Genomic DNA, 22,516 nt, shown 5'->3' with positions numbered 1-22,516 from the left:
GCCAGTGTCATCACATGTCATCATGTGGTCGATTTTAAATGAATGAGCCGTTAATGCAGCACAATGTGCAGTGATTTAAAAACTGCACTGGGCAGCAGTATTCAGCTGTAAACATCACAACAAGCCAATGTTCCTTCTCTTCTTATGAATGAATGAATGCAATTTATTTATAGAGCGCTTTTCACAGACATGACATCACAAAGTGCTGAACAGCAGACATTTAAAAACATAAAAAACCACAATGTGACCCTCGGGTCAATAATTATCTATGTTTTGGAAATACCTGCTCCACGATATGTTCACCTGCTAGTTGTTCGCTTTCTTATTCTTCTCTCCGTAATCTTTCAACTACATAACGGACTGCATTGAATTCAAATGATATCCGCAACATAATGAGGAGAGTAGTAGACTGACACACTTGTTTAAACCCCCTGACTGTCCAACAGGGCAGGTACGCGTCACTAAAAACACATCTTGGAGTAATGACTGCGCCTTTGTCACATCTCATTTAACATTTCTGTCTTACGCTTTGTAGCTTCGATGAACTCTTACTTTCATTTGTCTGGAATCTGATCCCGACGGCCCTTTGAGTTGTGCTCTCTGATGGTTTGCAGTATGTGCATCATTATTTCGTGGGCATTTTCTTTCCTGGCAGAATTTTCTGCGGCATATGAGCTCGATCTAATGCGTAAATCAATGGTCTAACAGGTGTACGCAACCTTTGAGATATCAGCATGTAGATAACCGTCAAGAAAACCAGCCCTAATCCCTTAGCATGTGATGTCTCCTTATCCTTGCCATGTGGTTCTCACCTGCCTGCCCAGACAGACAAACCTCTGGATAATTTATCTTTTTTGTCTGTCTGACAGGGAGCAGCCTCCAGTCGCTTCCCTGCTCAAAGTCTCCACAATGTGGAAAGAAAATGTATCCCAACATATGGATAGGCCACAAGTGTATGCAAGGATTGTTGGTGGCCAACACAGGATGGAGATGACCAACATTGTTGAATCCTGCATCAGTGGTTTTAACCGTGTTCATCAGTGATGAATCCACTGTTGCTCAAAATATGACAATAAAGCTTCCATGGAGTCATAGGTCGTAGCTCAGCACCAGAGACAGGCTCCACAATGGTATTCTCGATGATATTTTGTTTCCTTGGTGTGTGGCCAGAGATGTATAGGTGTGTGAGGGAGAACATAATGTTAGGTCGCCACGGGCTGGAGACATATGTCTCCCCCAGTGAATCCTGGGATTGCAGCCAAAGGAAGAAGGGCGAGATAATAGAGGCGGGAAAGCTCTGTAATGAAATAGAGGACAGCAGAGACGCTGAGTTATCACTTCCAGAACAATCAGTGGTGCCTCTCTCTTATTCACGAGCCGAATCAATGCTGTCGTCACTGTGGTTTATTGCATATGTAATGCCAGAATATTGACTCAGACACGCAGCAGTGTGTACGTTTAAGTACTGTCCATCTATGGAATATGTGCAAGGGTTGTGCATCTGAGACAGAGTTGCAAGAGCTCATGTGTGTGTGTGAGTGTGTGTGTGTAGTCAATGCATCAGCGTACCTTTTCTGTGCGTCTGGCTTAACCACACGTTGAAAGGCATCTGAATCCTGCCAAACGCAGCAGATCCTTGCGTTTAAAGCGCTTGTTTGCTCGAGCGAGGGCACTGACCCTGCTTTTGGGTGTGTTTACCTTATTATTCTAAGCGTTCCTCTTCGCTGTACTAAAGTTGTGTTGCTGGAGTGCTCAGAATACTGATTGTCTCTTTGGCTCACTTGTGTCTGATTAAACATTTATGGGGATTTGTGCGGTGCTCTGGCTGCATGACAGAAGCAAGTAAAAGGATCTTATCACGATGGAACATGACTGCCATCTGGCGGTCAGCGTAGGGATATTTAGGAATGACCAGCCTCACCCTTTAACCTTAAAAAAAGAACTGATTTGATTGTAAAAGGTTAAGGAAAGAGCATGCAGCTATCTTCATTTTTTTGAACATGCGTTCCCCTGCACCTCACTCCTTGGTGTTTGTGCGCACACTAATTCGCACATTCTTCTTCCCTCAGCATGCAGGACGGTGGTGCAGGCAGACATCGTGTTTCTGGTGGATGAGTCGTGGAGTGTGGGCCAGACCAGCTTCACCAGGGTCAAAGACTTCATCTCAACCATCGTCTCCTCCTTCCAGGACAGTGTGATGGGCAGTGAGGGGGTCCGCTTCGGAGTCACTGTCTTTGGCGATGTGCCAAAGTAAAACTCAAACACAAACACGGAAAACAATGAGTTACACACAGTACAGACCTCTTCAACTGGTCGCCATCACGACCGTCTCCTTTCACTTTTACCACAGATGATTGTTACATCAGAAAGACTTGCTTTACTTTAACAGAATGTTTTGTTGACTTCTTTTCTTCTGCATGATACAATGCATTTCATGCATTCAGAGAAACCGAACAAGATATACACATAAAGCAATGTTTGCATGAGCTATTCCATTATTTCTACTTGATCCAGTGTCGCTTTCCCTGTAATTTGTTCCTTGTAGGATGCAGATTGCTTTGACAGACTACAGCTCACTGAAGGAGGTTCTCAGAGCCATCAAAGACCTCCCCTATGAGGGGGGATCCAGGAGGATTGGCGCTGCCCTCCAGTTTCTGGTTGACCCCGTGTTCAGCCCCGTCATGAGTCGAGACCATACCCCAAAGGTGCAATGCTTCAACCAGGGAGACGTGAAAACCAATCCAGGGTGACTGCGTATAAGGATTGCATAGAAAAAGCTATCTACCCTTGAAACACACAAATGAATTCAACTTGTCTCATAAGTGCGTCGTCAAATATCCAAATGCTCTTCCAGCAGCTCTCCATTTCTGTCGGCTACATATCTCTGAAAGTCGAACACTGTCGTGGAGCCTCCGTACAGAAACAGCTGGTTAGCATTCCTCTCGACCTCTGAGTGTGCAGAGTGTGCCTCTGAGTGTGAATCATCTTGCAGCAGCACACTGGACGTGGGAAGGCAGATAATTGAGGCTCATATGTTGAAGTGTGCAGCCAGAGCACATGCAGAAAAGCAGCTACATTTTCATATCGATCACATCGTCTTCATGAGAGGTGAACTTTGAATGAACTGGGTACATTGTTTCTGAAATGGGCAAATGATCCGTTTCTGTTGCAAACCAGCATCATTGAATTCCACTCTGTCTCTGGGTTCGATTTATTTCATTATGGATTCAATTATGAGTTCAACCATCTCAAGTGTCCGCGGGGGCTTTTTGAGCGTAGCTGTGATCGCAAGGATATGTTCTCTTTCCCCGAAGAAAATGCTGCGTGGAAGGAGGATAACCCTCGCAAACCAGAGATCTAGCACAACACATTTCCACACAATCTTTTTCTTTCTCTCTCTCTGTTCTACAGATCGCTGTCATGATCACAAATGGACGTTCGGACGACCAGGTGGATGCCGCAGCCAGAGCTGTGGCTGACAATGGGATCTCTCTCTTTGCAATAGGTGAGTGTGGCAGCTGGTATTGTGAATTCCTCCAACACCCTCACTGCGGTGGCCCCTCACATTTAATCGGAGCTTTGCCAGCTTATCTGCAGTGTTTGCAGTCAGAAATTCACATCGTACATTTGAATTCATTGGATGCAGTGTGGGTATTTGTGAGCGTGTGAGAGATTCTTGTTTTTTTTGAGTGTCTGAGTGCACCCATGCAGGTATATTATGCACTGTATATGTATGTGCAAACATAGCAACACCTACTAAATATGTAGGTGCACTGTCTGATACCATGTGCTGCATCAGCAAAGCTTCTTTATCCTATATAGTAAGCCTTTCCCCCACTCATGAATACACACCGCTGTTCACCCACTAGTGGACTTACACGTATCTTTCCCTTTCCGCTACACACACACACACACATGCGCACACAAGCCCACAACTTGCTCTCCTCAGCTGGGAGCGGTGCAATAATTACTGCTCATTAGCCGATGGTGTGCTAATCGCAGCCATTATTCATTAGACGACTCAGTGTCCTCCATCTGCACCTCTGACACTGCGGCTTGCTCCTCTCGTTCATCACTCCCGCAGAGAAGCTCCGAGTGCACGACTGGTGCAAAACCAATAAGCCTGTAGGGCCTGTATGGCATTGATAACACATTTGTACAGACACGTGCATGTAAAGGCTGCGTATGTCAGCAGTATGTATGTGTTTGTACATCTTTTCTTGATTTGAAATAAATCAGTCAAATTGAGATCAGTTGTTTTTAGCTCCTGTGTCAAATATTCGTAGAATAAGTGTGTTAAACGTACAGATTTTTTGTTTTTTGACGATGCTGTGACCAGGTGTTCGGGGAGCTGATGACTCAGAGCTGAGGAGGATTGTGTCAGAGCCACATGAGGAGTACTTATTACTGGGCACTGACTACGCTCTGCTTCAAACCATCCTTCCCAAACTGTCACGCAGAGTGTGTTTCACCGCCTCAGAACCACCCCTTCCTGTGAAAACATCGCCGCCTGGTGAGTCAATACACACGCAGGACGAAAGCAAAGTCTTTCATAACAAGCTCAGACATCCTTTCAAAGCTTCCCTCATACTGACAGCTGTTTGCATTTATTTATTGTGATGGTTCATAGCTTGAAAAGTATGATGTTTCATCGATTCATTTTATTTCACTCTGCTGTGCAGTTGACTCACTAAGATGGATTTATCTTGCTGTCAAATTCTTCCATCCAGACCGACTTAAATGTTTTACATGTTCCCTGTTCCTTTTTTACATCGATATTTCATATATATCTTCCTCCCATCCCTCCTTCTCTCAATCCTAGTTGAAGAGCGTGTGGTGGGTCCCAGGGACCTGCAAGTTAGCGAGTTGGCCCACAGTTCCCTCAGACTGACATGGAGCGAGGCCACAGGAGACGTCACCGGATATCGTCTCCTGGTCGACCCTCTCAGCTCCAGTGGACACCTCCGCCGACAACAGAGACAAGTGAGGCATCACGCATATGCATGATAATAATTGAGCTGGACTGTAACGGGGCGTCGTCTTATTTTCCACCACAGTACATCACTCAGTGCTTCTTCCTCAGGACTGCTAATGACCAAAACTGCATGTCACCTTTGTGACCAGCACTAGAATGCAGTGAGTCATCTCTCAATGCAGCCTGAGTGATTTGAGTGAAAATACCATCGGTGTGGCTCTCCACAGCTGGCAACAAAGCATGAATAGGACCACTATGATATCCATTCCTCGAACAATATCAGCGCGTCTGTGTTTATGCTTGTGCATCCTGTTTTCATGATAACACTGTGGTTATTCCCTTGAAAGACAGATAATTATGTTACAGTAACAAAAGATGCACGCACACACGAAGCTCCTTTCATTGTATGTAACAGGTTGATCTGAAGGCAGATGTTAGCACAGCAGTGGTGACGGAGCTGACTCCTAAAACCGACTATTCCCTCACTGTCTACGCCATCTACCCCGGCCTCACAGGAGACTCTGCAACAATCACCGTCCAGACAAGTGGGTTCCACACGCCGTTGCCTCATCCACCTTTTAGAAAAGACACAAACACGTCTGCACATTTGTGTGGGATTTACCTTGCTTCCCTGATCAACAATGTTCCGCCTTGTGTAGCCCCTTTGCCTCAGGTGTCAAACTTCCGTGTTATTGAGGAGGGCCTGTTCTCGCTGCGCCTGGGCTGGACGCATCCTCTCGGGAAGCTCAACGGATTCAAGATCTTCATCCCAAGATGTACGCCAACATTACACCATGCAGTTATTATCACTTGACACCAGACGCATTGCACAAAAGTATAGAAATGCTTTTGCAGTATTTGTGATGATCATCGTGTTTTTGAATCGTTGGTAAAGATGAGTAATTTAAATATGGTTGTTTGAATGTATATTTCATGTATTCTTCTGGATTTTCTTCCTCCGCAGCCAACCGACCGGGATTTACTTATGAGAACGTGCTTCCTGGAGACACCTCTTCTCACGTGATTGACAGCCTGGAGGAGGATAAGAAGTACACCATCAGCATTTATGCCATTTATCCCCAAGGACAAAGTGAAACGGTTTCAATCGTGGGCAAGACATGTAAGTTTATCGGCGTGAAAACCCCATAATTATACACCATAATTATATTAGTTTACTTTCCAACTTTCAAAACAGCTTTGATAGCTGTAACTAATCAACAATTGTAATAGAGTATGAGACAAGCTATAATACAAGGAAGCGAACGCCAAGGTGCAGTACCATAATAACTCCACAACATGGTGCTGTTGTTGTAGAATAAAAACACCAGCATCATGTTTATTACACACTAAGACTCTCCTTTATCACAATTGTCATGTTACGCTAGAGAAATATCCATCACGTTTTTACTTTGATTTAAATTAATTAACATGTGTGTGCTTTTTTATTTTACCGGCTTACTTTCTGCCATTACTGTGATTTGTTGATCACTGTATGAACTAAAGTGAAATGTTAAACTTGTTTTACGTGACTCTCTGTGTGTGTTTGTGTGTGTTTGTCTGGGTATGGGTGTGTTTCACAGTAAAGATGGTTCAAGTTCAGAAGTTCCTGGTCCAAAACGCCACCACAGACACCGTCCAGGCGAGGTGGGCTTCAGTTCAGGGTGCCACAGGATACCGTCTGACATGGGAATCCCCAGGTACTGTTTGCCACATAATTGAACACAAGGGTGCAGCAAAAAAGAAATAACCTTGGTTTGTGGAATAAAGCCTCACAGTGTGACATTGGAGCCTGTGTGCCTCTGTGTGTCTGTCAGACCGCCACATCGAGAGCATAAGCCTCGGGGACAACTTTAACTTCTACATGATCCTGGGCCTCCACTCAGCCTCTGAGTACACCATCACCATCAACCCCATCTTTGGAGACATCGAGGGGCCCATCACCTCCACCAAATTGAAGACATGTAACTAGGACGCTTTCTAGGAAGAACATAAATACAGGCATGAGTATATACAGTATTACAGACGTAAAGAAAGATGCCCTTTCTGTCTCTCTCTCTCTCTCTCTCTCTCTCTCTCTCTCTCTCTCTCTCTCTCTCTGTGTCAGTGGAAAGCAGCTCAGTACAAACATTGAAGGTGTCTGCTGTGAGCACCAGTACTGCTGTCATCTCATGGAACAGCGTCCCAGGAGCCACAGGATACAGACTGGCCTGGGGACCCACCCCAGGTGATTTCCTCTGTCCCTTTCTCTCATTTTCAGCCTCTCTGATTTGTTTACATCGCAAAACTATGTCCTGGTTCTTCTTGTGATACATCTCAGGACTTCTTGGACACTCTTGTATGTTTAAATGAGTGAGCAATAATGTGAGAAAGAGTGACGTGACTGTGCTGTCAATGTTGATATTATTTTCAGAGTTTGTCGGTCGGGACCGTCCCAGGCAGTTGGCCCTGAATGGCAGCACCACGGAGTACCAGCTTAGGAATGTAGCGCATGATACCGAGTACGTGCTGTCTCTCTATGTGCTGTTTGGACCTGTGATGGGACCCGGTATCAGTGCTACCTTCAAAACTTGTGAGTAACAATGCGTGTGCCTCCCACCTTGAAGTACTACTGAGGTTCAGGAGTGATTCTTTTGGATTTTTACAATTGGTCGACTGAAGTCCAAAGTTTTAATCACCTCTGTGTCACAAAAAGTAACTGGTGTAACATTGTGTGTCCTTTTCATTGATAAAATATCGATTTTTGAGTGACTTAACAGGACAGGAAAGCAGGAACTTGGTTAGAGAAACGTTAGAAATCAATCAATCAATCAGTGTGTTTCATTTGTCATGAGTATTTCTGTTGCATATCATGGATGAAATTATGCAATTAAGCATGTTTTTACAAGAACATGTTATTCACGTTGCCTTCTCCTCTGTCTCAGCTCCTTTGGGCTATGTGTCCAACTTCAAGGTGTCGTCGTACACCAGTACCTCCGTAGATGTAGAGTGGAGTCCTATTGTTGGAGCTACTGAGTACAAACTCTCTTGGAACACCGGTGATTACATTTACTCAAGTTAGTCTTTGCCTCAGCCCAACACGGGGACTATTAATATGTTTTCACAGGTCAATCAAACAAACTTGTCAGACAACCTTTATTATTTTTTATCCAAAACAATGAAGACAAATTGTGTGCGCAGATGATCCCTACTGTGTCGGTAATATTGTGTTGTGTGTATGTACCTGCATGCCTGCAGGTGATAGCAGCCCTCAGTCCCATTACCTGGACCGCGGTGTTCTTTTCCATCGTGTGGAAGACCTGAACCCACAGTCCACCTACACGATCACCATCTGTGCAGTTTATGGCAACTCAGAGGGGCCAGAAATCTCCTTATCTCAGCTCACAGGTACAGGAAGTGAGGTCTCCCACTTTGTTTTAATCGATCGTGATTCATCTTTAGATCTAAATAGCTCTGTGCAGCAGCTGTGCACGCCATTGTAATTAAATGAGTAGGGAGAGAACGAAGTTCCTCATCCCGGACCACAGCACCCTCGTGCTGTCTCTGTTCGACTGACGTGTACTTTGGTCTTCCCATTTTAACCACAGTTCCTGTCGTTCAGCTCAGATGAAATGTATTGACCTTTTTATACAGGTGTTTGTTGCATCATGATTGGAATCGATTCGGACAAGTGTTTTGGTACTTCTGGAAAAAAAACACATTTGAATGTTGTAAAATCACCTGACATGGTTATTTGGTGTTTATTTCCCAGCTGCTGTCTCAGGCTCACAGCCAATCCAGGCAGTGAGGGAAGGGAAGGTTGTGGACATCGGAGTCAACTCTTTCACGCTGTCGTGGAGGAAAACATCAGGGGCATCTGGGTACAAAATCTCCTGGATCCCCTTCCTCGGTAAGGGACCACATGAGCAGTCGACCATGTGTGCTTACACCCTGATACTTACACACTGTACATGCATGCATGTATGCACACATGTGTACACATGCATCGACCTATTGTTTCACGCTCTCATGATCTCTACATGTTGGATTTGTGTTATTCCCTGCTCTAGGGGGTGATGAGAAGTCCCAGGTGGTATCTGCTGCTTCCACCACCTACACCATCAACAAGCTGCGGGAGAGCTCGGCGTATAAGATCCAGGTGTCCTCCGTGGTGGGCAATAAGGAGGGAAGCCCAGTCCTGCTCACTGCACGCACCTGTGAGTCCCGCCTGCCCGAAACAGTGAGGAACAGTATATGAGATGATGGAGGTTTCAGGGAGATATTTATACGTAAAGCAAATAGACAGTACAGAGATGTCTGTAGATTTGTAGTGTAGCCAGACACATCGGATGTTTTTATTGTTTATTTATTCATTTTTATTTCGTCGTTCACGCGTTTCTTTCTGTTTCAGTGGATCTTCCAAAAGTAAATGGCTTCGCTGCTCTGAACACCACAGACAGCAGCACTGTTCTGAACTGGACACGTGTGGCTGCTGTGTCTGGATACCGTCTCTCCTGGAGGCACATCTCAGGTCTGACAAAGTTTCACCTTGAATTAATCATCACGGTACCATCACGCAATTGAACTTCTTCTTCTTTGTGTCTCTTTCCAGTGTTGGAGACTAAAACAGAGACCCTGGGCCCTGGTTTCAGCTCCTATAAGATCAGGGATTTGCTGTATGGAAGAACTTATATCTTCAGCATCAAACCTTTGTATGGCGAGGTGGAGGGCCCTATAAGCACCGTGTATCAGAGAATATGTAAGACACTACTGAAATGGTTGGATGAGCTCTGTGAAACATTGACAAACCTCCATCTTGCATACTTATGCTTATTGATTGTGAAGGATATATGTTGTAAATTGTATATTTTTCCACTCGTACTGCACGTTTAATATATTGATTGCATTGTATTAGATGCTGTTCTTTGCTCTGCTCTTACTACAGGTTAAGTCCACACCGAATTACACAGCGTCAGTTCTCTGTGTGTGTATTTGAAGTTGTGCAAACAAAATATATTCTTAAAAAAATGTAAAAAACACAATTTGAACTTTTTAAAAACACACGGAAATCCATAACAATTCTATGTAACAACTAAAACAATTTCTAATCGTGAATCTGTCATTTTAGTTCCCTGCAACAATGAACGCCACCTGTTCCTTTGCTGAAACCCATTTCTTGCTGGAGTTGGATTTAGTTTTTTTTGTAATCGGTGATGTTATGTGTCTGTGCAACCCAGTGGGACAGGAACCCCCGGTGGTAACAATCCAGTCTGTGCCAGCCACGGTCGCCCCTCGTATCACGACCGCCTCCATCGCCGACACTACCATCACTCGCACTGTCGCGAGGACCACCCGGCACCCCATCGCTGTGCCACCAACTAAATCCAAAACCGCCAAGAAGCCTCCGGGTCAGCCAAGTGTCCCTGTCGGACCAGGTATTGTTTATTCATGAATGGATATTGATTAAGCTCCACAACTGTGAGAATATTCTATGAAAACCTAAAGGGTTGCATATAGTTTCCACATCATACAAACGTGTTATAGACATTAAATGGTGAATATGTATTTACGGTACGTGTGTTTTTGTGTTTTTTCAGTGTGTGGTAAGACCAAAGCAGACATAGTATTCCTTGTGGATGAGTCCTCCAGCATCGGTGTCAACAACTTCATCAAGATGAAAGACTTCATATTCCGGGTGGCCACTTACTTCCCTATCATTGGTCCTCAGGGCACACAGGTTGGTTTCTCAGTAAAACTTTTTTGTTTTGAGATTCCGGTCACGACATGGCTCTTTGGCCCTAAGTTTGTTTTCGAGTGGTAGGATGATAATAGCTGCTGCCAGTTAGCAAACTGCTCCGGTGAGACGTAAGCCAGTGCCATTAGCAGGAGCATAATGTGCCATTATTTCACCTGCCCAAGTGGGAAGAATCTCACTCAAACAGTTTCAGAAAGGACAAAATGCCACATGGCTTGTGTTCATAAAGAGTGGCAGCCAACTAAGAGGCACATGCAGCAAATATCTTTCTCAATATATATATATATAATATATGTGAGGAGGATGATTAAAATGCAATTTAGAATTATAGCTCAAAGTCGCAACGGATGCAATTTAGATGCTGTTACGATGATGTGTATTTTCTCTCAGATAGCCGTGGTTCATTACAGTGATGAGCCTCGAATTGAATTCCGCCTACATGACTATAAAGACAGAAACTCTGTGCTCAGGGCGCTCAGAGCACTACGTTATGGAGGAGGCAACACCAAAACAGGTTAGTGACACTCAATCAAATGTGCACACTACTTTGCCGCCTATCATCCGTTGGCACCCCATTCCTATAACACTAATTAGGTCCTGCTTTTCATATCACAGCCTCTAACAGCTGATACATAATATTTATGGATTGAAGATGTGCATTGCTCACACTCTATATGGTGCATGTCCATTGCAACGTCACTGCAGTACCTCAAAACAGTGCTGTTCAGACAAGTACATTTTCGTCGACCAGCATATAAAAGTGTAATACCGCTGTGCACCACCAGGAAAAGGCATCAGCTACGTTCTGCAGGAACTGTTCCAGGAGTCTCTGGGGATGAGGCAGGATGTGGCCCATGTTCTGGTTCTGATTACGGATGGCAGGGCCCAGGATGATGTGCTGCCACCCTCCAGAATTGCACTTGCTCTGGGTCTGTAAAACTATTGGGGAAAAAAAACAAACTGAAACGCTCCAAAATTGTGTTTCCAATGAGTTTTACTGTAGAAAAAAACATGCATATAGCAGAGCAATATCATCAAATGAATATATGATAAATAGGACTTTGAAAACCGGATTACCATTGTTCCTCCCTAGGTGTCAGCGTCCTGGCAGTTGGAGTTTCTAATGCAGACATTGAGGAGCTGAATAAGATAGCTGCACCCACCAGCTACAAAAACGTCTTCTACTCACCAACCTTTGATGACTTCCCTTCCATAGAGAGAGAATTTATCAATATCATCTGCAGTGAGGAGGTCCTCTCCGAGTTCAAACTCAACGATGAGGCAAGACACAAACAAAGCAAGAATAGTGTGCGTCACATTATTTCCTCTCTTTGTTATTCCACCAATATATGTTGTAGGTGATACTCACTATATTAATGTTGCACATGTAAAGTAAATGCATGTCTTTATTTTGACTTCAGAGCGGTGGAGAGTGTGACTGGAGCTGCATTACACAGCCATCTCCGCCACTTAATTCTATATTCTGTCAGTTGAATATCTTTGACTAGTCCATAATTAATTCCCTTTTCCTCGCGTCACTTTGCAGTCCGCTCAGTTGGACACAACGACTGAGGACCCGGAGGAGTTGCTTAAGCCTCAGGGTCCCTGCTCCTCCCAGTGTGTGAAGGTTGGTAGAATCACTTTCCTTTTTATTCCCGAGTCAGCGCATTCATCAGCAGCACAATGTGTCGTTTCTGTGTTTGCATCCTGGTTTAAAGATCACCGATTTCTCACTTAAACAACAGTTTGATTCTTGACTTCTTCTCTTGATTAACCAACCACCATTTCTTTGTTTATCCAGGGTCAGAAAGGGGAAAGGGTGAGTGTACTGAAAAGCGTTATTACAAATTAGAAATGTACACAAAAGCAGTGTTATTCATATTTTGTGTTCTTGTTCTTTTTGTTCAGGGAGATGGTTCTGGTCTCGGCGGCCTGGTATGTTTTATCGAACGTTCTTCTCAACATTATGACACCCGTTAAGTGATAATACTTTGTTTCCGCTATGACTTTTCCTTCCACTGTCCCCTCTCTGTCCTGCATACATGTACCCTCATTGCTATTAATTCAACTTTTAGAATAACTTGTGGTCTTTGTTTTCTTTCTGTAGAGATTTCGGCAAAGCCCTGGACAGTATGACCCTTTTACTTCTTCCAAAGGAGAGAGGGGAGAAAGGGTAAGAATCAACATCCAGTAAACACAAACACACACCAAAACACACGACCACCAGTGTCATCATTGCCGTCATGAATTGTCAAGATTGCCTTACCTGTCTGCTGTCTTTTTTTTTTAGCTTCATCCATTATACATTTCATCATCTACGTATGTAGCAGTGACAAGCACGGAAACAGAGAAAGATGTTAAAGTGCTGTTTATATTTACCTCCGGTGAAAGATAAATGTCTTGTTTTGGTTCCCCCATTTGTGCATTGTGCACTGCAACAGCTATTTACCACAAAGCAAGGGAGAGTTAGCCAGTAGAACAGCATTAGTCACAGTCAATGACAGGGATGCACAAAAATGAAATCAAATAAAATAAGATGGACACGCAGTAGACTCAGTTTCTTAAATGAGTCCAGTCACTTTCAGTCCATCTAGAGCTGAATGTCAGTGTTGTTGTGGATTTTACTTTCAGTACATTTTTCATGTTGTATTACATTTTTTTGTTTTTGTCCATAGGTCCAGCATATCAAAGTATTGTTGTAATTACTTTTTCATTTTAATTGTATCCAATTTGACAGCAGTGTGGGTGAGTGTGGCTTTGCTGTGTTTGTCTATTGTTCTATTTTCCAGCACAGACCATAATGTTTTGATATGACAGGGGCCTCCTGCAACAGATGGCATACCTGGATTGCCAGGACGACCAGGGAGACCCGGATCCCCAGGTTCGGCCGGCCAACGGGTAACTTAATTCGGAAAAAAACTAAATCTCACACTGTGACCTGGTTAATTTAATTTCGGTCTGACTCTGAAAATGTTTTTTGTTGTTCATCATTTTTCAGGGCCCTCAAGGCCTACTCGGTGATATGGTAAGACCGACATGACGAAGACATTTAGGGGACAAAACCTTAACCCCTAAACCACCATGAACACCATTAAACAATCAGATTTTCTACACATCGATCAGAACAATGACTTGTTCAATGTTGTTAACTCAAATTCTTCTCCGAATCACTCTTCCTGCGTCTCTCCGTGGCAGGGTCTACCTGGACTCACTGGTTCAAAGGGACAGAGAGGAGAGAGAGTAAGTCGAACATGTGCAGTTACTTTAGACTGATTCCTTGAGCTCATAGGATGAAAGTCATCTGTGGTGAACACAGGTTCATGCTTTCTTTCCTTTTGTTACCACTTAGGGAGAGCCTGGATACGTTATCGCTGGCGCAGATGCAAATTTCGTTCCTGGTCGAAAAGGAGAGCCAGGATCTTCAGTGAGTCCTTCAAAACAAAACTCATTTGGAGTTTTCCAACAGTTAACTCCAGGACAGTTCAAATGTTTCACACTGCATGTTACAGGGTCCCCAGGGGCCTCCTGGCGTATCGGGGGTCAATGGAGCTCCAGGCCTACCTGGCCAGTCAGGACCAACAGGCTCACCAGGAAAATCTCTTAAGGTAACTTGAGAGTGATCGTTTTTTGGGGCCTTAACCCAACATTGCAATGATGATCTTGTGTTGTTTCATGGTATCACATTGCATAACATAAAGTCAGACCAACCTAGAGGAAGCAGTGTGACGTGTCACAGAATGCACCAATCATCGAGCAGTTATTTCTACTGTTTGCACTCCGTAGGGAGATCCTGGGGAGCTGGGAGCAAAAGTAAGTATCGATTTATTCGTCTTCTTGAAAGGTTTGCACTGGAAAATGTAATCATGAAATGCACCATACATGGTGTCTACATGCATAATGGGCCTTATGCCCAGTGATTTAATGGATCAGATGTTACCAGCTATGAAATGTTCATTGTTTCATTTTCATCTGATAATTATTTTTGAAAGGGCTTACGTGGGAAGCAGGGTGTGAAAGGAGACAAAGGAGAGTCGGGAAGAGATGTAAGCACATTGTTGACAGTATTATTAGAAGAGGCAAAAAGATATTGAAAGATAAGCCAGAGTTGCTTACTGGAAGTGTTTTTCTCTCCTCTTTGTTCTTTTCCTGCTCTCTCTCTCTCTCTCTCTCTCTCTCTCTCTCTCTCTCTCTCTCTCTCTCTCTCTCTCTCTCTCTCTCTCTCTCTCTCTCTCTCACACACACATGCATGCAAACTTCTGTAGGGTATTGCAGGTTTGCCTGGTCCCATTGGCATTGATGGGGTGCTAGGATTACCAGGCCTCAAAGGGGAGACGGTAAAAGTGTTCATGATTTTTTTTAAATACACAGTTTGAAAATACTTAAATATCAAAGTAGTGAGTAAGCAACTGGCTTATAAATGGCTCATACATATTCTTCTTTTTTTGCAGGGTGAAGAGGGAATTGGTGTACAAGGTATTCAAGGTCCTCGTGGAGAGCCGGGAAAGAAGGTACATTGCAATGGACTTGCAAAACTAACCATAAATATGGACGATTATGATTGTATTTATTTATTTTTTGCAGGGATATATTGGCTTAACAGGAACAGCTGGCCCAAAGGTAAAAAAAAACATGAAAAGAAAATCATTTGAACACTCTGAGTGTGACATGTGATGGTTAAAAGCCCAACAGCTGTTTGTAAAATAACATTTGTAATTCATCTTTTAAGGGCGATCGTGGAGAGCAGGGCCTCCAAGGAATCATCGGACTTCGGGTTATTTCATCACTATGTTCTGTTCAATAGCTAGCGATGAGTTCATGCATATTTTGCCCTCAAATGCATATTTTACAGCTTAGTCCAATGAGAGCAAACCTGTTTAAGGGTGAATAGTGTGTAAGAATCGATGATGAAAGAATTCAGAACCAGTGATTCTTTTTTTTTTTTTACCTGCAGGGAAAGAAGGGATTCGATGGGGAGCAAGGGGTCAAGGTGAGTTCATCCCACACACGTGTCCACTCGCTCTTCATCAGTCGGAACATATTTGCTTTATAATTAAAATGATGAAGTAAGATAATCTATTTATTTCAGCCAAGAGTTATGCTTGCAATTGATTTATTAATACTGGCGCCACACAGGAATAAAAATGGGTGAATGTGTGCATCCATATTCGTGCAGTTTTCAGTGTTGCATACCTATTATTTTTGTCTTTTTAGGGAGAACGAGGAGAGATGGGACCGATAGGAACACAAGGACCGACAGTGAGAGAGGATTTCATCTTGGCGATACACATATATACACATGTTGAAGTGCTAAGACAAAACGTTGCTTACAATGTCTTACAACTTGCACATTGCCTGCACACTGGAGCATGTCAAAATGTCCCACTAAACCAACGTAATCAGATTTGCCACTGACTCACCTGAGCATATTTAAAATCACTTTTTAATTCGAAATAAAGCCTGAGGCAGAAGCAATATATGTATCAACTGGGACCAAAAGGCGGGAAATGCTGTCGATACACCATCTATTTGGCTGTTTTTCTAACGTCTCAAAACAGACATTTAGATTACGATGTATGAACAAATAAAGAAGCCGTTTTGTTCTGGGGTTTCAATGATGACAATCATGCGCCAAATTGTCATACCTCAGTGGGTCTCTTCATCAAGCCATTCTGTCATGCATCGCTGATTTTTAATTTGACGCAGTTCGTCTTTTGGAAGTGACTATCGCAAAAACGTTGGCGTCATGAGGACCGTGTTCCTGTCCTTTGTAATGCAGCTTTGAGCAGAACAGCTCATAAAGTGCTGGCTAACAGAAGATAGCAGGGAGTGATCGTTTGTTTATCTGGTGTTTTAGAATTCATTGGAGCTGAAAGTAAGTTGAGGAATAACAAGAGATTTGATGAGTCGATTGGCACAACATATAAAGTAGCAATCGTAATAGAAACGGCAATGTAGAATTCTGAAATATTTTGAATTGACCTCGACCTTTCCAGGGACTGACGGGGCCATTGGGGTTAAAAGGAGACGAGGGTCCGAGGGGAGTCGCTGGAGATCCTGCCAAGGGCGTAAGAACACTACTTCACCATGAACTTTAGAAATAGAAGAACTTTAGACTCACAATCAGTCTTCCTTTTTTCATCCCTACAGATAATTGGCCCAACTGGAAAAAAGGGTGCCAGGGTAAGTAACCAAAGTCCTCTTTGGTTATTAATCCAGGAACACGTGTTCTGTTGTACCATGCAGCAGTTCTCTTTATCTTTTAAACACCTCTGAGCTGTGGAGCACATCTACATTCTTCTGCAATTTTGTTTTCCGGAAAGATTTACTACAGATTTGGGGTTTTGAGAAGTTGTTGGAAAGTGTTGCTTGCTGGTTAGGTTTTCCCAATTAGTCCAAAGATTTAAACTAGTGGCATCACCTAACCGTGTTCAGTTCTGTCACAACCTTAGTTGTTTTATTCTGTCGAGACATTGTTAATGAATTGGTCGGGGTATTTCGTGAACACTCAGACTCAGTCCTCTGGGTCGACTTATCAAACACAATTAAGATTTTCTCTCATTATCTTGAGATCCTGATTGGGACCCCTTTAATCTCTCAGTCTACAGGATGCCATTTAAAGTGAAGAGTTTTGGAACTGTTGTTTGTTCTGGGGACAAGAGTCACGTTGACTGATGTTCTGTGTGTGTGTGTGTGTGTGTGTGTGTGTGTGTGTGTGTGTGTGTGTGTGTGCGTCGGTCAGGGAGACATTGGTCTAGTCGGCTCCACAGGCCCCCAGGGAATAAAGGGTGAACAAGGAGACAAAGGAGACAAGGTTAATAATGAGAAATAATTATCATAATTTCAACATGTTGTAATTTTTCAGATTTAAAAGAAAATATTGAATCAGTTCCAGCAGAATAACTGTTTTATAAATATATAGGTATGGTTTGTGTTAATGTGTGCAGGGAAGTCCTGGTTTTGGGATTCCGGGACAGCGGGGACCGAAGGGAGAAAATGGCGAGAGGGTGAGTCACCTGAAAACGTTAAACCTTGTTCCCGTCATATAACACTGCAGCAGAAAACAGCTGGTCATTGTATTCATGTTTAATCCTTTTACATTTCACTTACAGGGAAATGTTGGTTTGTCTGGAAAACCCGGAACTAAAGTAAGAGAAAAATACTTCTTTCTTAAAGCTGCTGTAATCAATATTTTTTACATTAAAAATGAGTCAAATGCTAAATTAATGTGAGAGCATTGGCGAGTACCGACCCTACTAGTGACCCTAAACTCTACCTTTAATGTTGCTGTTTTGGTAAACTTTGACCGCTCTCATCAACCTCATTGCAGTCACAGCAGCTGAGTTCTATAAAAAAAGCTGTAAAAGCCTAAACGTGCATTGCTAGCTTAGCACTAAAGCAGACGGACAAAGTTGGGAACTAGCTGGTGAACAAAGTGGAGCATTTAGTGGCTAAAGAACCAGATTTTTTTGGGTTAGAGGAGACCAAACCGAAGCGGATATAAGATTACCGTATGTTCGATTTTGTCAGGTGGTCAGTCACATGACTCTAAATGAATGCTAATGCTGCTCCATGTCTGCTCAAGGTATAAATATTGTGGCAAGCAGAAGCCTAACAAGGGTTTACCCCCTAGTGGCTATTTTGTTTTTAACTTTCGCTACATGAAGGATTCCATTGTAACGATCAAAATCCTTAAAACCTATTTTTACTTCATGGTTGTTAATGTTACTAAAACACAAGTCATCTGTTTGTCCAGGGGCGCGATGCCTCTAAAGGTGACAAAGGCACCATTGGGTTAGCCGGCAATCCTGGAGAAGCAGGATTAAGAGGTAAAGATGTAAGTAAATCCTGAGTGGCTGTTACAGCAATGATACAAGTAGTTTGTACTCTAGAGCACATTTCATACATTTTCCGAACAAGTTTTTTTTTTTAGTAAACACATCAGAAGAAAGCTCATAGTATTTATTAAAATGTGAGACAAACACACAATATGGGATACGTGTGATATGTACGGATGAGAACTGGAGCAGGGAAATGCATTGAACACAAGTATTAACAGTGACGGTTGACTTTGTGTGTAGGGTGCACCTGGAACTGAAGGAGAACAAGGAACGAAGGTACAGTCAGGGTGTTTGATTGATGCTTTAGTTTGGTTTGTAGGTCAGCGATGTTGCTCAGGAGGTTAGCTAGTTCCGTGATGATCTATAATCAATGCAGTCGGATATTGAATTTACTTACTTTAAGTGGTTACGTTGTTTTGTCTTTCACAGGGAGAGCAAGGATCACCTGGAGAGCCTGGTGACAGAGGAATTAGGGTATTTATGTTGTGTTTTCCAAGATAAAAGGCAGAATAATACACATATTTGACTTGTTTGATTTTGTATCTGCTAAGACTTTTGATGGAAACAGCAATATGAGGATATGCTCTTTTTAATTGCTGTTGATCAGGGTCCACTGGGGTTACCAGGGCGACCAGGGGACCCAGGAGGCAAAGGAGACAGTGGGACGTCTGGCCTGTCTGTAAGAGTTTCATTCGACTTAAACTCATAATGTCACTTCTGTGGAAGTTGTCTCTGTTGAACCAAATAATTTTTCCGTGAAATAAAATCAGCTGAAACAGCAATGTTTCAAGATAACTTTTGATTTTCTGTTCTTGAAGGGTACTGATGGAAAGAAAGGCGACAAAGGGGAGCAAGTATGTTTGTATTCACCATTGATCAGCATTCTTGATGATTTCTATTTCGATATGTTTACTAATTAAGTTGGGCTCTTTGTCTCTGCCACCCTTCGGTGCACCTGCTGCTTTTCCTTTGTGTTGCAAATATGGACCGTGTTTAGCAGTGTGACATGTTAGATTTGTAACTCTTGTTTTATTGTGCTCCTCCTTTGATCGTGCTGCCGTTGTCACAAAGGGAAAACCTGGACCTCCGGGAGGACAAGTAAACAAACCTCGATTATCTTCTTTTTTTTGACAGCCTCTCATCAGTTCAGCCATGTTTGACAAGTGCATTCGTTGTAACGAAGCTTATAAAGGAAAAAAGAAAAAACACCAATCTCCCATAAGACCGTGCAAAATGAATCTCTGTTCTCAATCTGCTGAAATTGTCCATCAATTAGCGAGTTAACTTTTTATTTATGATTTTTTTGCCAACCAGATTGTTGCAGACAACAACATACTGACCAGAGTTATGAAGGTAGCTTGAAGAATAACTATGCTATATTCTATCTAACTTGTTTTGAACTGTTAATTGAACACCTCTTCTCTTATCTTTGCTTCAGGGTGAACCAGGAGAGCCTGGTCAGCCTGGTTTGACAGGAGAAACGGGTCGGCTTGGACCAAGAGTGAGTATCCCACAAACATAGAAACTGCAAGTTCAGAATCCTGCTGATCCCGATTACCATAGAAAGCTGGGAAATCTTTTAAAGTATCAGATAGTACTGAAACAATCAGTCCATTAACTGATTAGTCAACTTGCAGACAATGAATCTGCAAATATTTGGATGATAAAATAATTGTTTCAAGCAAAACAATACCATTTTTTCTGGTTCCAGCCTCTCAATTGTGAGGGTTTCCTAGTTTTCTCTGATTTATACAGTAATTTGAATACTTTTGGGACGTTATAGTTGGTATTTTTTGTATTTGGTAGTAGAGATTTATAGTTAATTACCCCAATATTGATCTTTCTCCACAGGGTCCAGAGGGGAAACCTGGACTACCAGGACCATCTCTGGTACGTGTATGCGTCATTTCAACTTTATCGTGGTGCTGTTTGTGTCAGCGATGATGTGTTCGTCTTCATGTAAGAAACTGTTTGTTTTGCAGGGCGGTTCTGCAAGAAAGGGACTTGATGGTTTATCAGGGACACCTGGAGTGAAGGTAATACCAACTTGTGCTCACAGTTTTACTTGTATTATTATAATCTGCCCATGTTAATTCCATTGAGCTTTGTGCATTTACAGTATGCGCTGATACAAGTTGTTTCGTTGTAACTGCAGGGTGACCAGGGGAAAAAAGGAGAGTCTGGTCTGGTGAGTAACAACAATGTTTTATTTGTAACTTTATATTGTTCATACATAGTTAACCACAACAAAACAAGTTTTGCTCCGATCAGAAATCGATTCGGATGTGTGTATAGATATGCCATTCGTGAGCGTTTTGTACCAGTACGTGACACTATTTAATACTGTCAAGAGTATATTGATTAAACGGCTTGTTTTTTGTATGTGTGCATGTGAACAGAGGGGCGATAAAGGAGATCAAGGCCGGGCTGGGATTGCTGGAATGCCTGGTTTACCTGGAACTCCAGTGAGTATCACTCTGAATCACGGATCCTGCGGCTAAACATTACAAATCCATCCTTAACATTTCTAATGGTGACATTAAGCCAATCTAACATACTATATTGTTGTTTCAGGTGTGCCATTTGCACAAGCCTTCTGCTTTTCCACCATAATAATCCATTTAAAAAGCATCTCCAGAGAATGTAATTGCTTTTTTTTCCCGTCTGCTCTACAGGGGAGACCTGGCATTGACGGCAAGAGAGGCCTGGCAGGAAAAGATGTGAGAGACATTTTCATCAAACGATTACAGCACTGTGCTGAATGATACCCGCTGGATTACTGTTATGCTTACTGACTGTACTATTTAGACTTTTCAGATGTTTTAAACGTGTTGCTGTTGTTCAGTGAATTATTAAAATCGAAAATGTATTTTCCACTCACAGGGAGAGCGAGCGCCGAAAGGAGATGACGGCGAAAAGGTCACTGAAATTTATTACGACGAACTTAAACATTTGTGAAGTTTTTTTTTTTTTTTATACAATTGTAAACTTTCCTCTCATTCCAGGGCGGTCATGGAGACACGGGTGCAAATGTAAGCGGTTTTGAGATAAGACAAATAGACATTTACGTTTGTGAGAAAACTGAGTGTTTTTCTTCCTTCTCAGGGTAAAGATGGCAGTAAGGGGGAACCAGGACCTCCAGGTCTGCCTGGTAGGCAGGTGCTTGTCACATCAGAGGTAAGAAATCACCACCTTGATTGCATTGATAAATCAGGACCACCTAGACCTGCCAGACAGCTTAAACTTGACTGATTTGTACATGAATCCGCTCTCAGGGCGCCTCCATCGATGAAATCCGAGAAGCATTTCCAATCCCAATGGGTCCTCCAGGTGCTACTGTGAGTTTTGATGAGAACACAGAACACATTTCTGAATATTTATAGCTCATGAATTCAGCTGTTGCATGGCATAATTCATATTTTGCCTTCATGGCATCTCAGTCATCATTCAGCGATGACTTTAGTGCTTTTTATATTGTGGGTTGCAATGAATCGTGATGGCAAGCTTGATGTCATGCATTGTAGATGCATGTTCCCATGTCTCGCTCCTCTGTTTCTGTGTGTTCAGGGTTCACCGGGAATGAAGGTAAGATGGTTATTGTGGTTCATACTGACGCTGAGTTCTGAAAAAACTTAAATGTTGGCTCTGTTGCTCATTTGTCTTTTTGAATGACTTTTTTTGCAGGGTGATAAAGGAGAAACGGGCCTGAGAGGAAACACGGTAGTGTTTCATTGTTAACACACAAAATCATACGTATGTGGAAATGAAATGACATTATGATCATTGAATGTAATGTCTCTATAGGGTGATGCTGGAGCTCCAGGGAAATCTGTTGAGATGAAGGTAAACACAGGGTGTACTAATCTCTCCTCTGGGATACATGTTCTTGTTTTGCACCTTGAACATATGTTTCCCCTCTTATTTAGGACATTGAAGTGATGTTTGAAGCCTACGGTATAAGGGTGAGCTCTG

At 42.8% G+C, this 22,516-nt stretch overlaps 1 protein-coding gene across 3 annotated transcripts in view; it reads left to right on the top strand.

Moving 5' to 3' along the window:
• col7a1l (collagen type VII alpha 1-like) overlaps positions 1–22,516 on the top strand; it is a 43,429-nt gene that overhangs the window by 4,907 nt on the left and 16,006 nt on the right. For 2 of the 3 annotated variants that reach the window (XM_079294083.1, XM_079294082.1), the window contains exons 3-68: positions 2,070–2,250; positions 2,546–2,705; positions 3,412–3,505; positions 4,340–4,513; positions 4,823–4,983; positions 5,391–5,520; positions 5,635–5,751; positions 5,940–6,095; positions 6,556–6,672; positions 6,790–6,936; positions 7,080–7,199; positions 7,386–7,544; positions 7,897–8,010; positions 8,210–8,359; positions 8,724–8,861; positions 9,022–9,168; positions 9,363–9,482; positions 9,564–9,710; positions 10,189–10,386; positions 10,549–10,688; positions 11,097–11,220; positions 11,492–11,635; positions 11,800–11,987; positions 12,253–12,333; positions 12,508–12,525; positions 12,615–12,641; positions 12,814–12,879; positions 13,524–13,604; positions 13,705–13,731; positions 13,902–13,946; positions 14,056–14,130; positions 14,216–14,311; positions 14,490–14,516; positions 14,696–14,749; positions 14,969–15,040; positions 15,155–15,214; positions 15,288–15,323; positions 15,433–15,477; positions 15,658–15,693; positions 15,918–15,962; positions 16,700–16,771; positions 16,854–16,886; positions 17,446–17,517; positions 17,651–17,710; positions 17,816–17,851; positions 18,460–18,540; positions 18,785–18,820; positions 18,974–19,018; positions 19,152–19,223; positions 19,363–19,398; positions 19,616–19,642; positions 19,859–19,897; positions 19,983–20,045; positions 20,396–20,434; positions 20,527–20,580; positions 20,700–20,732; positions 20,944–21,009; positions 21,220–21,264; positions 21,428–21,463; positions 21,550–21,576; positions 21,650–21,721; positions 21,820–21,882; positions 22,112–22,129; positions 22,229–22,264; positions 22,349–22,387; positions 22,471–22,506. In XM_079294083.1, coding sequence (XP_079150209.1) covers positions 2,070–2,250; positions 2,546–2,705; positions 3,412–3,505; positions 4,340–4,513; positions 4,823–4,983; positions 5,391–5,520; positions 5,635–5,751; positions 5,940–6,095; positions 6,556–6,672; positions 6,790–6,936; positions 7,080–7,199; positions 7,386–7,544; positions 7,897–8,010; positions 8,210–8,359; positions 8,724–8,861; positions 9,022–9,168; positions 9,363–9,482; positions 9,564–9,710; positions 10,189–10,386; positions 10,549–10,688; positions 11,097–11,220; positions 11,492–11,635; positions 11,800–11,987; positions 12,253–12,333; positions 12,508–12,525; positions 12,615–12,641; positions 12,814–12,879; positions 13,524–13,604; positions 13,705–13,731; positions 13,902–13,946; positions 14,056–14,130; positions 14,216–14,311; positions 14,490–14,516; positions 14,696–14,749; positions 14,969–15,040; positions 15,155–15,214; positions 15,288–15,323; positions 15,433–15,477; positions 15,658–15,693; positions 15,918–15,962; positions 16,700–16,771; positions 16,854–16,886; positions 17,446–17,517; positions 17,651–17,710; positions 17,816–17,851; positions 18,460–18,540; positions 18,785–18,820; positions 18,974–19,018; positions 19,152–19,223; positions 19,363–19,398; positions 19,616–19,642; positions 19,859–19,897; positions 19,983–20,045; positions 20,396–20,434; positions 20,527–20,580; positions 20,700–20,732; positions 20,944–21,009; positions 21,220–21,264; positions 21,428–21,463; positions 21,550–21,576; positions 21,650–21,721; positions 21,820–21,882; positions 22,112–22,129; positions 22,229–22,264; positions 22,349–22,387; positions 22,471–22,506 — 5,453 coding nt within the window. The remainder of the gene's footprint in view (positions 1–2,069; positions 2,251–2,545; positions 2,706–3,411; positions 3,506–4,339; positions 4,514–4,822; positions 4,984–5,390; positions 5,521–5,634; positions 5,752–5,939; positions 6,096–6,555; positions 6,673–6,789; positions 6,937–7,079; positions 7,200–7,385; positions 7,545–7,896; positions 8,011–8,209; positions 8,360–8,723; positions 8,862–9,021; positions 9,169–9,362; positions 9,483–9,563; positions 9,711–10,188; positions 10,387–10,548; positions 10,689–11,096; positions 11,221–11,491; positions 11,636–11,799; positions 11,988–12,252; positions 12,334–12,507; positions 12,526–12,614; positions 12,642–12,813; positions 12,880–13,523; positions 13,605–13,704; positions 13,732–13,901; positions 13,947–14,055; positions 14,131–14,215; positions 14,312–14,489; positions 14,517–14,695; positions 14,750–14,968; positions 15,041–15,154; positions 15,215–15,287; positions 15,324–15,432; positions 15,478–15,657; positions 15,694–15,917; positions 15,963–16,699; positions 16,772–16,853; positions 16,887–17,445; positions 17,518–17,650; positions 17,711–17,815; positions 17,852–18,459; positions 18,541–18,784; positions 18,821–18,973; positions 19,019–19,151; positions 19,224–19,362; positions 19,399–19,615; positions 19,643–19,858; positions 19,898–19,982; positions 20,046–20,395; positions 20,435–20,526; positions 20,581–20,699; positions 20,733–20,943; positions 21,010–21,219; positions 21,265–21,427; positions 21,464–21,549; positions 21,577–21,649; positions 21,722–21,819; positions 21,883–22,111; positions 22,130–22,228; positions 22,265–22,348; positions 22,388–22,470; positions 22,507–22,516) is intronic. The other variant, XM_079294081.1, reaches the window with a different exon arrangement.

This window comes from Melanostigma gelatinosum (assembly GCF_949748355.1).
Source record: "Melanostigma gelatinosum genome assembly, chromosome: 22".
NCBI lineage: Eukaryota > Metazoa > Chordata > Actinopteri > Perciformes > Zoarcidae > Melanostigma > Melanostigma gelatinosum.
The sequence above is the reverse complement of the archived record's forward strand: the minus strand, read 5'-3'. Positions and strand labels throughout refer to the sequence as shown.